Source organism: Carcharodon carcharias, chromosome 33 (genome assembly GCF_017639515.1).
Source record: "Carcharodon carcharias isolate sCarCar2 chromosome 33, sCarCar2.pri, whole genome shotgun sequence".
Classification (NCBI taxonomy): domain Eukaryota; kingdom Metazoa; phylum Chordata; class Chondrichthyes; order Lamniformes; family Lamnidae; genus Carcharodon; species Carcharodon carcharias.
Window position 1 is genome coordinate 16,084,483 of NC_054499.1, and position 14,376 is coordinate 16,098,858.

The following is a 14,376-nucleotide window of genomic DNA, read 5'->3' on the forward strand; positions in this document are numbered from 1 at the left end:
GGTGGTGGGTGGGTGGATGCGGGTGGTGGGTGGGTGGATGGGGGTGGTGGGTGGGTGGATGGGGGTGGTGGGTGGGTGGATGGGGGTGGTGGGTGGGTGGATGGGGGTGGTGGGTGGATGGATGGGGGTGGTGGGTGGATGGGGGTGGTGGGTGGGTGGATGGGGGTGGTGGGTGGGTGGATGGGGGTGGTGGGTGGGTGGATGGGGGTGGTGGGTGGGTGGATGGGGGTGGTGGGTGGGTGGATGGGGGTGGTGGGTGGGTGGATGGGGGTGGTGGGTGGGTGGATGGGGGTGGTGGGTGGGTGGATGGGGGTGGTGGGTGGGTGGATGGGGGTGGTGGGTGGGTGGATGCGGGTGGTGGGTGGGTGGATGCGGGTGGTGGGTGGGTGGATGCGGGTGGTGGGTGGGTGGATGCGGGTGGTGGGTGGGTGGATGCGGGTGGTGGGTGGGTGGATGCGGGTGGTGGGTGGGTGGATGCGGGTGGTGGGTGGGTGGATGCGTGTGGTGGGTGGGTGGATGCGTGTGGTGGGTGGGTGGATGCGTGTGGTGGGTGGGTGGATGCGTGTGGTGGGTGGGTGGATGCGTGTGGTGGGTGGGTGGATGGGGGTGGTGGGTGGGTGGATGGGGGTGGTGGGTGGGTGGATGGGGGTGGTGGGTGGGTGGATGGGGGTGGTGGGTGGGTGGATGGGGGTGGTGGGTGGGTGGATGGGGGTGGTGGGTGGGTGGATGGGGGTGGTGGATGGGGGTGGTGGGTGGGTGGATGGGGGTGGTGGGTGGGTGGATGCGTGTGGTGGGTGGGTGGATGCGTGTGGTGGGTGGGTGGATGCGTGTGGTGGGTGGGTGGATGCGTGTGGTGGGTGGGTGGATGGGGGTGGTGGGTGGGTGGATGCGTGTGGTGGGTGGGTGGATGGGGGTGGTGGGTGGGTGGATGCGTGTGGTGGGTGGATGGATGGGGGTGGTGGGTGGGTGGATGCATGTGGTGGGTGGGTGGATGGGGGTGGTGGGTGGGTGGATGGGGGTGGGTGGGTGCGTGTGGTGGGTGGGTGGGTGCGTGTGGTGGGTGGGTGGATGCGGGTGGTGGGTGGGTGGATGCGGTTGGTGGGTGGGTGGATGCGGTTGGTGGGTGGGTGGATGCGGTTGGTGGGTGGGTGGATGCGGTTGGTGGGTGGGTGGATGCGGGTGGTGGGTGGGTGGATGCGGGTGGTGGGTGGGTGGAGGGGGGTGGTGGGTGGGTGGAGGGGGGTGGTGGGTGGATGGGGGTGGTGGGTGGATGGGTCTGGTGGGTGGGTGGGTGGATGGGTCTGGTGGGTGGGTGGATGGGTCTGGTGGGTGGGTGGATGGGTGTGGTGGGTGGATGGATGGGTGTGGTGGGTGGATGGATGGGTGTGGTGGGTGGGTGGGTGGATGGGTGTGGTGGGTGGGTGGGTGGATGGATGGGTGTGGTGGGTGGGTGGATGGATGGGTGTGGTGGGTGGATGGGTGGGGTGGGTGTGGTGGGTGGATGGATGGTTGGGGTGGGTGGGTGGATGGATGGGTGGGGTGGGTGGATGGATGGGTGGGGTGGGTGGGTGGATGGGTGGGGTGGGTGGGTGGATGCGGGTGGTGGGTGGGTGGATGCGGGTGGTGGGTGGGTGGATGCGGGTGGTGGGTGGGTGGATGCGGGTGGTGGGTGGGTGGATGCGGGTGGTGGGTGGGTGGATGCGGGTGGTGGGTGGGTGGATGCGGGTGGTGGGTGGGTGGATGCGTGTGGTGGGTGGGTGGATGCGTGTGGTGGGTGGGTGGATGGGGGTGGTGGGTGGATGGGGGTGGTGGGTGGGTGGATGCGTGTGGTGGGTGGATGGATGGGGGTGGTGGGTGGATGGATGGGGGTGGTGGGTGGGTGGATGGGGGTGGTGGGTGCGTGTGGTGGGTGGGTGGATGCGTGTGGTGGGTGGGTGGATGCGGGTGGTGGGTGGGTGGATGCGGGTGGTGGGTGGGTGGATGCGGGTGGTGGGTGGGTGGATGCGGGTGGTGGGTGGGTGGATGGGGGTGGTGGGTGGGTGGATGGGGGTGGTGGGTGCGTGTGGTGGGTGGGTGGATGCGGGTGGTGGGTGGGTGGATGCGGGTGGTGGGTGGGTGGATGCGGGTGGTGGGTGGGTGGATGCGGTTGGTGGGTGGGTGGATGCGGTTGGTGGGTGGGTGGATGCGGGTGGTGGGTGGGTGGAGGGGGGTGGTGGGTGGATGGGTCTGGTGGGTGGGTAGGTGGATGGGTGTGGTGGGTGGGTGGATGGGTGTGGTGGGTGGGTGGATGGATGGGTGTGGTGGGTGGATGGATGGGTGTGGTGGGTGGGTGGATGGATGGGTGTGGTGGGTGGGTGGATGGGTGTGGTGGGTGGGTGGATGGATGGGTGTGGTGGGTGGATGGATGGATGGGTGTGGTGGGTGGGTGGATGGATGGGTGTGGTGGGTGGGTGGATGAATGGGTGTGGTGGATGAATGGGTGTGGTGGATGAATGGGTGTGGTGGATGAATGGGTGTGGTGGATGAATGGGTGTGGTGGGTGGATGGGTGTGGTGGGTGGATGGGTGTGGTGGGTGGATGGGTGTGGTGGGTGGATGGGTGGGGTGGGTGTGGTGGGTGGGTGGATGGATGGGTGGGGTGGGTGGGTGGATGGATGGGTGGGGTGGGTGGGTGGATGGGTGTGGTGGGTGGGTGGGTGGATGGGTGTGGTGGGTGGGTGGATGGGTGTGGTGGGTGGGTGGATGGGGTTGGTGTGTGGGTGGATGGGGGTGGGTATCGGGTGGTATACGTGCGCGTGATGGTCTTTGAGAGTAAGTGTGTCAGTGTGCGTCTCCTCTCTGTAGCGTTACACTCAGTAATCCACCAGGAACGTTACCTTCAGGGTTACAAGCAGTGGCACTCACAGCTATAGTCCCCAGCTGCCAGGTGTAAGACTGCTTGGCTGACAGTATTGACAGGCTGCAGAGCTGGCCGGTGCTCTCAGACTAACTAACTACCCGCACTCTGTTGTGTCCATTGCCTGCTGTTCCACAGAGTGAGCTCTTCACTTCTACCACTTCTGTTCTAATGCAGCTCCAACAGAATCAGGAGGAGATTGAGAATATGATGAATGCAATCTTCAAGGGAGTGTTTGTCCACCGTTATCGGTAAGTTGAAGGCGCTTTCATGCGGAGGCCTGTACCTGGAGGTGATCTTAAAATGGAACAGTCCCGAGGGTGTGCGCCTGATGGGGTGTGGGCGGTGCTGTCCCCGAGGGGGTGCAGGGGATGATATTGTCCCTGAGGAGGTGCGGGGGCGACGTGCTTGTGCCGATCCTTGCTGTCTCTCCCCGCCACTCTGATCTTTCACTTATTCTATAGGGACTTGATCGCGGAGATCCGTGCTCTCTGTATGGAGGAGATCGGTGTGTGGATGAAGCGTTACAGTGACTCATTTCTCAACGACAGCTATCTGAAATATGTCGGCTGGATGTTGCATGACAAGGTACTAACACTGCAGACACGGTCTCAGGGAGAAGGGGAGACGGAGAGGGAGAGAGACCGTGTAGGTCACAGCGTGTACTGGCTTTCTGACTGCAGGTCAGAGGGTCAGTGTGGTGTTGAAGGATGTTCCGAAGGGAAGAAAGCGGACTTGTTAAATGGCGGAAGAGACTCAAAAGTAACTTTTGGCCAGGCATCATGAGAAAAGGGTTTAGACAGCTCAGCAGTGAAGTTTCTAAGATGGACATTGGGGCTTTGGACAGTTAGGGGCCATGTAGTAGATTCGAGTAGGTGAAAGATCGCAGTCGAACGAAATGGCCACCCTAACGTTAGATCTGGAAAGTTAACCTGGGGAGGGAGGGCATGAAGGGAACAATAACCAGGGCCTGGTCATTAGGATTGAATTAGGCTTTAAATCTCTTTAGGAGAGAAGATTGTAGTTTTGATCTCAAGGGTGAAAAAGTGCATTCTGACATCACTCCTGTGCAACCTAGCTGTTAGATCTTTTATTCTGGATTTCTCCCCTCCCTACCCTGTCATCAGAGGAAATACATTAAAAACTACCAAATCGGTATTTGAGCACCACTTAACCTTCTATAGAGAACCCAACCTAGTCCATGCAAACCTGTCTTCATAATTTAATCCCCTTAAGCTCCAGTGTCATTCTGTTCAAGCTGCATTGTGCCTCTTTCAAGGCCAGTACATCCTCCCTGAGGTGCAGTGGCCAGAGTCGAACACAATTACTTCAGGTTGAGTCTAACTGGAGCTCTGTACAGCTGTAACATAACTTCAGAAAATGCTTCTCTTTTTTATTCTTTTATGGGATGTGGGCGTCGCTGGCTGGGCCAGCGTTTATCACCCATCCCTAATTGCCCTTGAGAAGGTGGTGGTAAGCTGCCTTCTTGAGCGGCTGTGTCCATGTGATGTTGGGAAGTTCCAGGATTTTGCCCCAGGGACAGTGAAGGAGGGGTGATATAGTTCCAAGTCAAGATGGTGTGTGACTTGGAGGGGAACCTCCAGGTGGTGGTGTTCCCATCTCTCTGCTGCCCTTGTCCTTCCAGATGTTAGGAGTCGTGGGTTTGGAAGGTGCTGCTGAAGGAGCTTTAAGTGAGTTGCTGCAGTGCATCTTGTAGATGGTGTACGCTGCAGCTAATGTGTGTTGGTGGTGGAGGGAGTGAATGTTTGTGGATAGGGTGCCAATCAAGCGGGCTCCTCTGTCCTGGATGGTGTTGAGCTTCACACTTCTGGCTGGTGCCTTGTAGATGGTGGGGAGATGGCTTTGGGGAGTCAGGAGATGAGTTAATTGCTGCAGGGTTTCTAGCTCTGACCAGTGTGTAGTCTGAACAATGAAAGGGAATGCAGAGAATGGTGTTCACTGAAAAATGGTGGCATACTGGTAATGTCACTGGATAATAACCCAGAGGCCCAGGCGAATGGCAGCTGGTGGAATTTAAATTCAATCAATAAATCTGGCATATAAAGCTAGTGTCAGTAATGGATGGACTTTATAAAAACCCATCTGGTTCCCTAATGTCCTTCGGGGAAGGGGATCTGCCATCCTTACCTGGCCTGACCTACATGTGAGGACACTCTGGGATGGGCAACAAAAGCTGGCCTTGCCAGCAACACCCACATCCCATGAAAGAGTAAAAAAAAAATGATGGGAGGGCACCATTCACGTACTGAAACAGGACAAAACAAAAACCTGGTGTCAGGCCCCTGAGAGATGGGGTGAGGCTGGAGAGAGTTGGTGCTCCAGACTGGTTTGGCAGCGGTGCTTGGCCCCACATTCAGATATGTCGTGTATTATCCCCTTTTTGTAAAATATCACTATTCTCGCTCACTGTCTTGTACCCAACCAGGAGCTGTGCTCGTTTCAGGTGTAGGAGCGCAGGGGGAGTGGGGAGGAATCTCTCTCTGCCGAGTGAGAATCAAATTCAGGTTTGGAACCCCACAACTTTTCCCTAAACGCATTGACTTGCCTCTCTCTCTCTCTCTCTCTCTCTCTCTCTCACTCTTTCAGCAACGCGAGGTGAGGCTGAAATGTTTGAAGTCTCTCCAACATCTGTACGAAAGCAAAGAAATCACTCAGAAACTGGAGCTCTTCACTAACCGATTCAAGGTAAATGTCTCTCCCTCTATCCCACCGGCGCACGGCCAGTCTACAGAGCTGTGGCCAAGTTACTGTCGCCAGTCGAGTGATAGTACGACTGGAGACCGGTACTGGGCTGCTCTCTAACTTTATGTCCGACGCCGGCCTGGGCTCGGCCCGCGTGTCCAGAGCTGCCCAGGGCTCTAGGCGTGGTCCGCCTGTCCGACGCCGGCCTGGGCTCGGCCCGCGTGTCCAGAGCTGCCCCGGGCTCTAGGCTCGGCCCGTGTGTCCGGCGCTGGCCTGGGCTCGGCCCGCGTGTCCAGAGCTGCCCAGGGCTCTAGGTGTGGTCCGCCTGTCCAGCGCTGGCCTGGGCTCGGCCCGCGTGTCCAGAGCTGCCCAGGGCTCTAGGTGTGGTCCGCCTGTCCGGCGCTGGCCTGGGCTCTGCCCGCGTGTCCAGAGCTGCCCAGGGCTCTAGGCGTGGTCCGCCTGTCCGACGCCGGCCTGGGCTCGGCCTGCGTGTCCAGAGCTGCCCCGGGCTCTAGGTGTGGTCCGCCTGTCCGACGCCGGCCTGGGCTCGGCCTGCGTGTCCAGAGCTGCCCAGGGCTCTAGGCTCGGCCCGTGTGTCCGGCGCTGGCCTGGGCTCGGCCCGCGTGTCCAGAGCTGCCCAGGGCTCTAGGCTCGGCCCGTGTGTCCGGCGCTGGCCTGGGCTCGGCCCGCGTGTCCAGAGCTGCCCAGGGCTCTAGGCTCGGCCCGTGTGTCCGGCGCTGGCCCGGGCTCGGCCCGCGTGTCCAGAGCTGCCCAGGGCTCTAGGCTCGGCCCGTGTGTCCGGCGCTGGCCCGGGCTCGGCCCGCGTGTCCAGAGCTGCCCAGGGCTCTAGGCTCGGCCCGTGTGTCCGGCGCTGGCCTGGGCTCGGCCCGCGTGTCCAGAGCTGCCCAAGGCTCTAGGCGTGGTCCGCCTGTCCGGCGCTGGCCTGGGCTCGGCCTGCGTGTCCAGAGCTGCCCAGGGCTCTAGGCTCGGCCCGTGTGTCCGGCGCTGGCCCGGGCTCGGCCTGCGTGTCCAGAGCTGCCCAGGGCTCTAGGCGTGGTCAGGCGCCGGCCTGCTCTCTGACTGTGACTGCTCCTCTGTGGCAGGTTTGACTCCTTGCGTTTTTGATGTCTGTTTAGGACAGAATGGTCTCCATGGTCCTGGATGTGGATTACGATGTTGCCGTGGAAGCAGTCAGTCTATTAACTCTCATTCTGCAGTGAGTACTTTTATATTTTATTGATTCATGGGATGAGGGCATTACTGGCAAGGCCAGCATTTATCGCCCCTCCCTAATTACCCATGGGGAAATGGTGAAGATATTCCCACAGTACTGTTAGGGAGGGAGGGAGTACCAGGATTTTGACCCAGCACAGTGAAGGAACGGTTATACAGTTCCAAGTCTGGATGATGTTGGAGGGGGAACTTGCAGGTGTGATATTCCCATGCATCTGCTGCCCTTGTCCATCTAGGCTGGAGAGGTTGCGGATTATGAAAATGCTGTTGTTAGGAGCCTTGACGAGTTGCTGTAATGAATCGAGCTCTCCATGGGGCTTGTGCTGGGGACTGTGCAGTGACTGTTGATTCTGAGGCCTAACTAGCTGTCTTAGTCTTCTCTGATGCTCCCTCCTGTCAGATGGTTGTAGGTTCAAGTCCCACTCAAGAGACCTGAGAATATAATCCAGGCCAACACTCCTGTACAGCACAGAGAGACTGCTCCTCTATTGGAGGAGGCTGTGTTGCGAACATGATGTGGATCTTACGTCCTGACCTCCCTGTTGGCTAAAAGATCCCACAGCCCATTATTCAAAGAAGAGCAGAGTTGCTCTCCCCAGTGTCCTGGATAATATGTGCCACTCAACCAACACCACGAAAAACAGATGATCTGGTCATTATCTCGTGGCTATCTTTGGAATCTTGCTGTGCGTGAATTGGCTGCCCTGTTTCCTATGTTGCAACAGCAACTACGCTTCGAAAGATGAATAACGGCTAGTAATGCTGTTTTGGGACTTCCTCGGGTCCTTGAAGGTGCCGTGTAAATGCCAGTCTTTCTTTGTGTGACTCCCGGTAGGAATGCTGAAGATGTACTGAGCAATGAAGAGTGTGAGTGTGTCTACCCCCTGGTTTATGCCTCTCACCGACCCACTGCAACGGCTGCCGGACACTTTGTCCACGTGAAGTAAGTTGGAATCGAGCTTTTTGTTAACTCGCTCTTTTTATTATCACTAACTCCCTGTAAGGGGTAGTTTATTCAAAGCCTTAATATCTCAAATTAATTTTCGAAGAATGAGGGGTGATCTTATTGAAACATAAGATTCTGAGGGGGTTTGATAGGGTAGATGCTGAGAGGATGCTCTCCTCTCCACACTATGTGGGGGGGTTGGCGGGGGGGGGATCCAGAATGAGGGGGCACAATTGAAAAATAAGGGGTCTTCCATTTAAGATGGACGAGGAGGAGGAATTTTCTCTGAGGGTCATTAGTTGTTGGAATTCTCTTCCATTGAGCAGTGGAGGCTGGGTCATTGAATATATGCAAGGCTAAGTTAGATAGATGTTTGATCGACAAGGGCGTCAAGGGTTATGGCGGACAGACAGGAAAATGGAATTAAGGTCACAATTGTATCAGCCACAATCTTATTAGAAAAAATAGTGAGGCAGAGTATTTCTTAAATGATTAAAGTTTGGGTAGCGTTGATGACCGAAGGGACATGGGTGCACCTGTTCATGGGTCACTAAAAGCTAGCATGCAGCTGTAGCAAGCAATTAGGAAGGCAAATGTTACGTTGGCACTCATCGCCAGGGGATTTGAGTGCAGGAGCAAAGATGTCTTGCTGCAACTGTCTAGAGCCTTGGTGAGACCACACCTGGAGTATTGTGTACGGCATTGGTCTCCTTATCCAAGGAAGGATATACTTGCCTTAGAGGGAGCGCACCAGAGGGATAATGGGATTGCCTGATGAGGAGAGATTAAGGAAACCGGGCCTGTATTCTCTAGAGTTTTGAAGAATGAAAGGGGACCTTATTGAAACGTACAAAATTCTTGCAGGACGTGACAGGGTAGATGTAGATAGGATGATTCCCCTGGCTGATGAGACTAGAACCAGGGGACACAGTCTCAGAGTAAGGGGAAGGCCAATTAAAACAGGGAGATCGTGGCATAGTGGTAATGTTGCTGGACCATGGGTTCAAATCCCATCACAGCAGCTCCTGGAATTTGAATTCAGCTAATGAATCTGGAATATAAAGCTAGTCTCAATAATGGTGACCATGAAATTATCATCGATTGTTGTAAAAACCCATCTGGTTCATTAATGTTCTTTAGGGAAGGAAATCTGCCGTCCTTACCCGGTCTGGCCTACATGTGACTCCAGACCCACATCAACGTGGTTGACTCTTAACTGCCCCTCTGAAATGGCCTGCCAAGCCACTCAGCTCAAGGGCAATTAGGGATGGGCAATAAATGATGGCCTTGCAAGCGACGCCCATGTCTCGTTAAAAGAATAAAATTAAGACTGAGATGAGGAATTTCTTTACTCAGAGGGTGGTGAATCTTTGGAATTCTCTCCCCCAGAGGGCTGTGGAAGCTCAATCATTGAGCATGTTCAAGACAGAAATTGATGGATTTTTGGATATACCAAGGGAAAAAGCAGATGGTGGGGTAAAATGACGTAGAGGTAGATCATCAGCCATGATCTGTTTGAATGGTGGAGCAGGCTCGATAGGCCGAATTGCATACTCCTACTTCTTTTGATCTAATGGGAGGGGCGACTTCTGCTCCTGAGAATTCTATGCATTGATCGCTCTGTAAATTGTGTGTAGGGAAGTTTGGTGACTGGCTTGGGCAAATCTACACTGTTTCCCAGTGCAGAGTGAGTGCGTGGCAAGGAAGATCAGGATACTGCAGGAGCCCATTGCACCAGGAACGGTGCAGTGAGCTGAAGTTAGCAACTTCCTGATGGTGGGGGCTGTTTCACCAGTCACCGATCTAACAGCGCTGCAATCATTGAGTTAATATAGAGTTCGTGGGGTTTACAACAGCCTCTACGCTGTGGGCAGCACAGGCCAACAGAATGGGATTGAAAGCATTTGGGGTGGCGTAGGTACCCTGGTCTGAAGTGGATGAGTGAGGGCTATGGAGAGGGAGAGCGAGTACACCAGTGACAGAACATGGAAAACAGCAAAGAATGGCTTAAAAAAATCAATGAGGGAGAAATACAGAAGGAGAGAAAGCTAGCTAGAAATATAGAAACAGATACAGGTCGAGTATCCTTTATCTGAAACCCTTAGGGACGATTGCATTCGGTACTCAGATATTTTTGGTTTTTGGATCTACAGTTTTTGGTTTTTGTATAAACAGTAGGCCTAAGCCTGCTTACATTATAATAGCCTAAGCAGAGGCTAGCTCTCATCTACAAATACCAGGCTGTTTCTCCACTTGCTAACTCCCACACCCCTACTTACCTGTTCATGCTTACTTTGTTTAGCTGAAACAGGTGCAATGTGTGTACATGTTCTTTCTGCTAAACAAAATAAATGACAGCCATTCGTTGACTCATTCCTCAGGGCAATACCTTGACCAATCAGGGTCAAGCTGCCTGGTTTAAATGTCAAACAATGCTTGGCAGTTAACTGTCAGTTATCATCAGTGGCGCATTTCCATTGCAATGCCACTTGCCAACCAATCACATTTCATATACAGTATACAGTGTTGTTTCCTCCTTATATTGGAATTCTTGTAAGTAACCTGTGTGCAAGACAAAAAGCTTAAACATGTCTCTTTTTTCAGCCATACTCAAGTTCTGTACTACCAAATGACTATTCGTTCACACGCATTCAACCTGTAATATATTACGTTGCTTTATTAACTGCATAGCCATTCAAAAAAAGTTAGATTTTTGGATGTATTTGGTTTTTGGGGATGTGTGGGTAGACGACTGTTGTAAAAGTTTCTACAGGTAAAGAGTAAGTAAAATGAGCATTGGTCCTCTGCAGAGTGAGTCTGAGGAATTAATAATGGGAAGTAAGGAAATGGCAGATGAATTGAACAAATATTTTGCACCTGCCTTCATCTTAGAGGATACAAATAACATCCCAGAAATACGCGGGCATCAAGAGGGGAAAAGGAAGGAAGAATTCAAAACGTTTACAATCACCAGGAAAAGATTACTGAGAAAATTATTAGAATTAAAAAGTGACAGGTGCCCACGTCCTGATGGACTTTGTTCTAGGGTCTTAAAAGAATCGGTGGCTGAGATAGTGGATGCGTTAGTTTTGATTTCCCAAAATTCTCTAATTTCTGGAAAGGTCCCATCAGATTGGAAAATCGCGAATGTAACTCTATTCAAGATAGGAGGGAGACAGAAAGCAGGAAAATACAGGCCAGTTGTTTAACATCTGTCATAGGAAAAATGCTGGAATCTATTATTAAGGATGTTATAGCAGGGCACTTCGAAAATCTCAGTGCCATCAGGCAGAGTCAGCATGATTTTGTGAAAGATAAATCGCATTTGACTAATTTTTTTGGAGTTCTTTCAGGAAATAACAAGCAGTGTGGATAAAGGGGAACCTGTGGATGTGCTATACTTAGGTTTCCAGAAGGCATTTGACAAGGTGCCATATCAAAGATTACTACACAAAATAAGAACTCATTGTGTAGTGGGTAACATATTAGCATGGATAGAGGATTGGCTAGTTAACAGGAAGCAGAGAGTAGCATAAATGGGTTATTTTTGGGTTGGCAAGATGTGACAAGTGGGGAGTGTCTCAGGGATCGGCTCTACGGCTTCAACTGTTACAGTCTATACTAATGACTTAGATGGTGGAACCAAATATATGGTTGTTAAATTTGCTTGATGACATAAAGGTAAGAAAATAAGTTGTGAAGAGGACATAATGAGTCTGCAAATGGACATTGACAGGCTAAATGAGTGGGAAATATTTGGCAAATGGAGTATAATTTGGGAAAATGTGAACTTGTTCACTTTGGCAGGAGAAATAGAAAAGCAGCATATTTAAATGGGGAGAGAGTGCAGAACTCTGAGATACAGAGGGATCTGGGTGTTCTGGTACCTGAATCACAACAAGTTAGTATCTAGGTACGGTAAGTGATTAGGAAGACAAATGGAATGTTGTTGTTTATTCGGGGAATGGAATATAAAAGTGTAGGGATGTTTTGCTACAGTTGTATAGGGCATTGGTGAGACCATGTCTAGAGTACTGTATACAGTTTTGGCCTCCTTATTTAAGAAAAGATATAACTGCATTAGAAGCAGTTCAGAGAAGGTTCACTCAACTGATTCCTGGAATGAGGGAATTATCCTATAAGGAAGGGTTGGACAGGCTGGGACTGTGTCGATTGGAGTTTAGAAGAATGAGAGGTGATCTTATTGAAACATACAAGATCCTGAGGGGACTTGACAGGGTGGATGCTGAAAGGATGTTTTCCCCTCATTGGGGACATTAGAACTAGGGGACACAATTCAAAAATAAGAGGATTCTGTTTAAGGTGGAGGTGAGAAGAAATTTCCTTCTGCCTGAGGGTTGAGAGTCTGTGGAACACTCTTCCCCAGAGAGGCAGGGCCATTGAATATTATTAAGGCTGAGTTAGATCCTTGATTGACAAGGGAGTCAAAGGGTAGAGGAGCCAGGCAGGAAGGTAGAGTCGAGGCCACAGTCAGATCAGCCATGATCGAATTGAGGGGCAGGCTTGAGGAGCAGGATAGCCTCCTGCTCCTAATTCATATGTTTGTATGATATATGTGGTAACTCCATATGGTGCCTGGATCCACTGATGAATGTAAGTGACCTTGTGCTGTGCTGACCCCGATTGCGTGTCAGAGCTGTGATCAAGTGCCATTCTCTGTTTCTCTTTTAGGCTGCGGAGACATTATGATGCAGAACACGAGGAGGCTATGGCTAAAGAGAGAGGAAAGCGCAGTGTCAATGGAGAATTCATTAAATTGCTGCTCACCTTTTTCTTGGAGAGTGAGGTGTGTTGGAATGTTGCTGACAGGGAACCCCATCATATGTAGTAATGTTGCTGTTCAGTGGGTACCCCCACCACCAGGTGTAGTAATGTTGCTGTTCAATGGGTTTCCCCCCACCACCTTGCTGTCCCAAAACATGTAGTGCTGTGGTGACCTGAGCGACCCAGAGCCAATGTCTCTGTACCAAGGCTGATGGAGCGCTGCAGGACCTGGCCTGCACTGTGCTCTGTGCTGAGTGAATTGGTCAGGACTGAGAATCAGTGCCTGTGTTACAGTCGGTCCCTGTAATGATCGGGTATAAATGAGCGTTTGTACTCAATTCTTTGGCAGACAAGACAATTGGCATTTTTAAAAAACGAATTACAATGCCATGTTGAGCTGCATCCCAAGGAATTAAGATAATTTTTCAAAATGAATAACCTGACCTTTTCTGGTCATTCCTGTACACTACCTGCCATGGCTCTGCCCATTCCTTGCTGTCTGATCTCCTGTATATCACCCTCTTTGCATTACCTTCTCTGGCAGATTATCGTAAGAGTTAGGAGCATGAGTAGGCCATTCAACCCATCGAGCCGACTCCGCCATTCAAAAACATCATGGCTGATCTGATTGTGGTCTCAACTCCATTTTCTTGTCTGTCCCCCATAACCCTTGACTCCCTTGTCGATCAAAAATCTGTCTAACTCGGCCTTGAATGTAGTCAATGAACCAGCCTTCACGGCTCGCTGCGGGAGATAATTCCAAACGCCAGCAACCCTGCCCCTGAGAGAAGTTCCTACTCATCTCCATCTTAAATGGGAGATGCCTTATTTTTAAACTGTGCCCCCCTTAGTTCTAGATTCCCCCACTAGAAGAAACATCCTCTCAACATTTACCCTGTGAAACCTCCTCAGAATCTTACATTTCGATTCACTGGAGACCAGCAGCAGTACAGGGGGAAGAGGGAACTGTTGGGATGGGCTTCACTTAAACAGGGCTGGGATTAGTGTCCTTGTGAATCATACAAATTGGCTGGGGCTTTCAACTAAAAGAAGGGTTGAGGGGGTTGGATTTGGGTGAAGGGTCATCGGGTAAAGGGATATTTAGAAATCTAAAGAGAAAAGTCGAGGCAGTAGAATAACGGAGCAATTTGAGTTAAAACGAGCAGAGTGGGAGAGGAAAGGATATCGAATTTAACATCAACAGTGTATCAACAAAAGAGATTTTCAAATTTAAGGAAGAATACATTCTCATTGGAGTCAGCACTGCAAAAGTTCACTGGATTGATTCCTGGGATGAGAGGGTTGTTTTAGTATTGAGAGGCTGAGTAAATTAAATGGGTTAGACTACAATCAGGGTGTTACAAGGTACTTTGTCCAGAAAAGTAACCCCCAGGAGCTGCTGCAGGAGCTCCTCAGTGTAGTGTCCTAGGCCTATTTCAGTTGCTTTATCACTGACCTTTCCTGCATCATAACCTCAGAAGTGTGGACATTCGCTAATGATTGCATGATGTTCAGTACCATTTGTAACTGCTCAGGTACTGAAGCAGTCCATGTCCACGGGCAGCAAGACCTAACAGCTTTCAGGTTTGGGCTGATAAGTAGTAAGTTACACTCGTGCCAAGCAATGACCATCTCCAACAAGAGAGAATCTAACTCTAACCAACACTGAATTCCCCCACCTTCAACACCCTGGGAGTTACCATTCAATAGAAACTTAACTGGACTAGCTGTGCATCTGTGGCTACAAAAGCAGTTCAGAGGTTGGGAATTCTGCAGAGTGTAACTCATCTCCTAACCCCCAAAAATCTGTCCAC

The 14,376-nt window shown here is 52.0% G+C and overlaps 1 protein-coding gene across 1 annotated transcript in view; it reads left to right on the forward strand.

Annotated features, from left to right (window-relative positions):
* The window catches only part of LOC121272293 (cohesin subunit SA-2-like), an 88,338-nt gene that overhangs the window by 23,570 nt on the left and 50,392 nt on the right, over positions 1–14,376 (forward strand). Inside the window, exons 11-16 of the mRNA XM_041178870.1 lie at positions 3,073–3,146; positions 3,360–3,483; positions 5,503–5,601; positions 6,735–6,814; positions 7,667–7,774; positions 12,470–12,584. Of these exons, the coding sequence (XP_041034804.1) occupies positions 3,073–3,146; positions 3,360–3,483; positions 5,503–5,601; positions 6,735–6,814; positions 7,667–7,774; positions 12,470–12,584 (600 nt within the window). The remainder of the gene's footprint in view (positions 1–3,072; positions 3,147–3,359; positions 3,484–5,502; positions 5,602–6,734; positions 6,815–7,666; positions 7,775–12,469; positions 12,585–14,376) is intronic.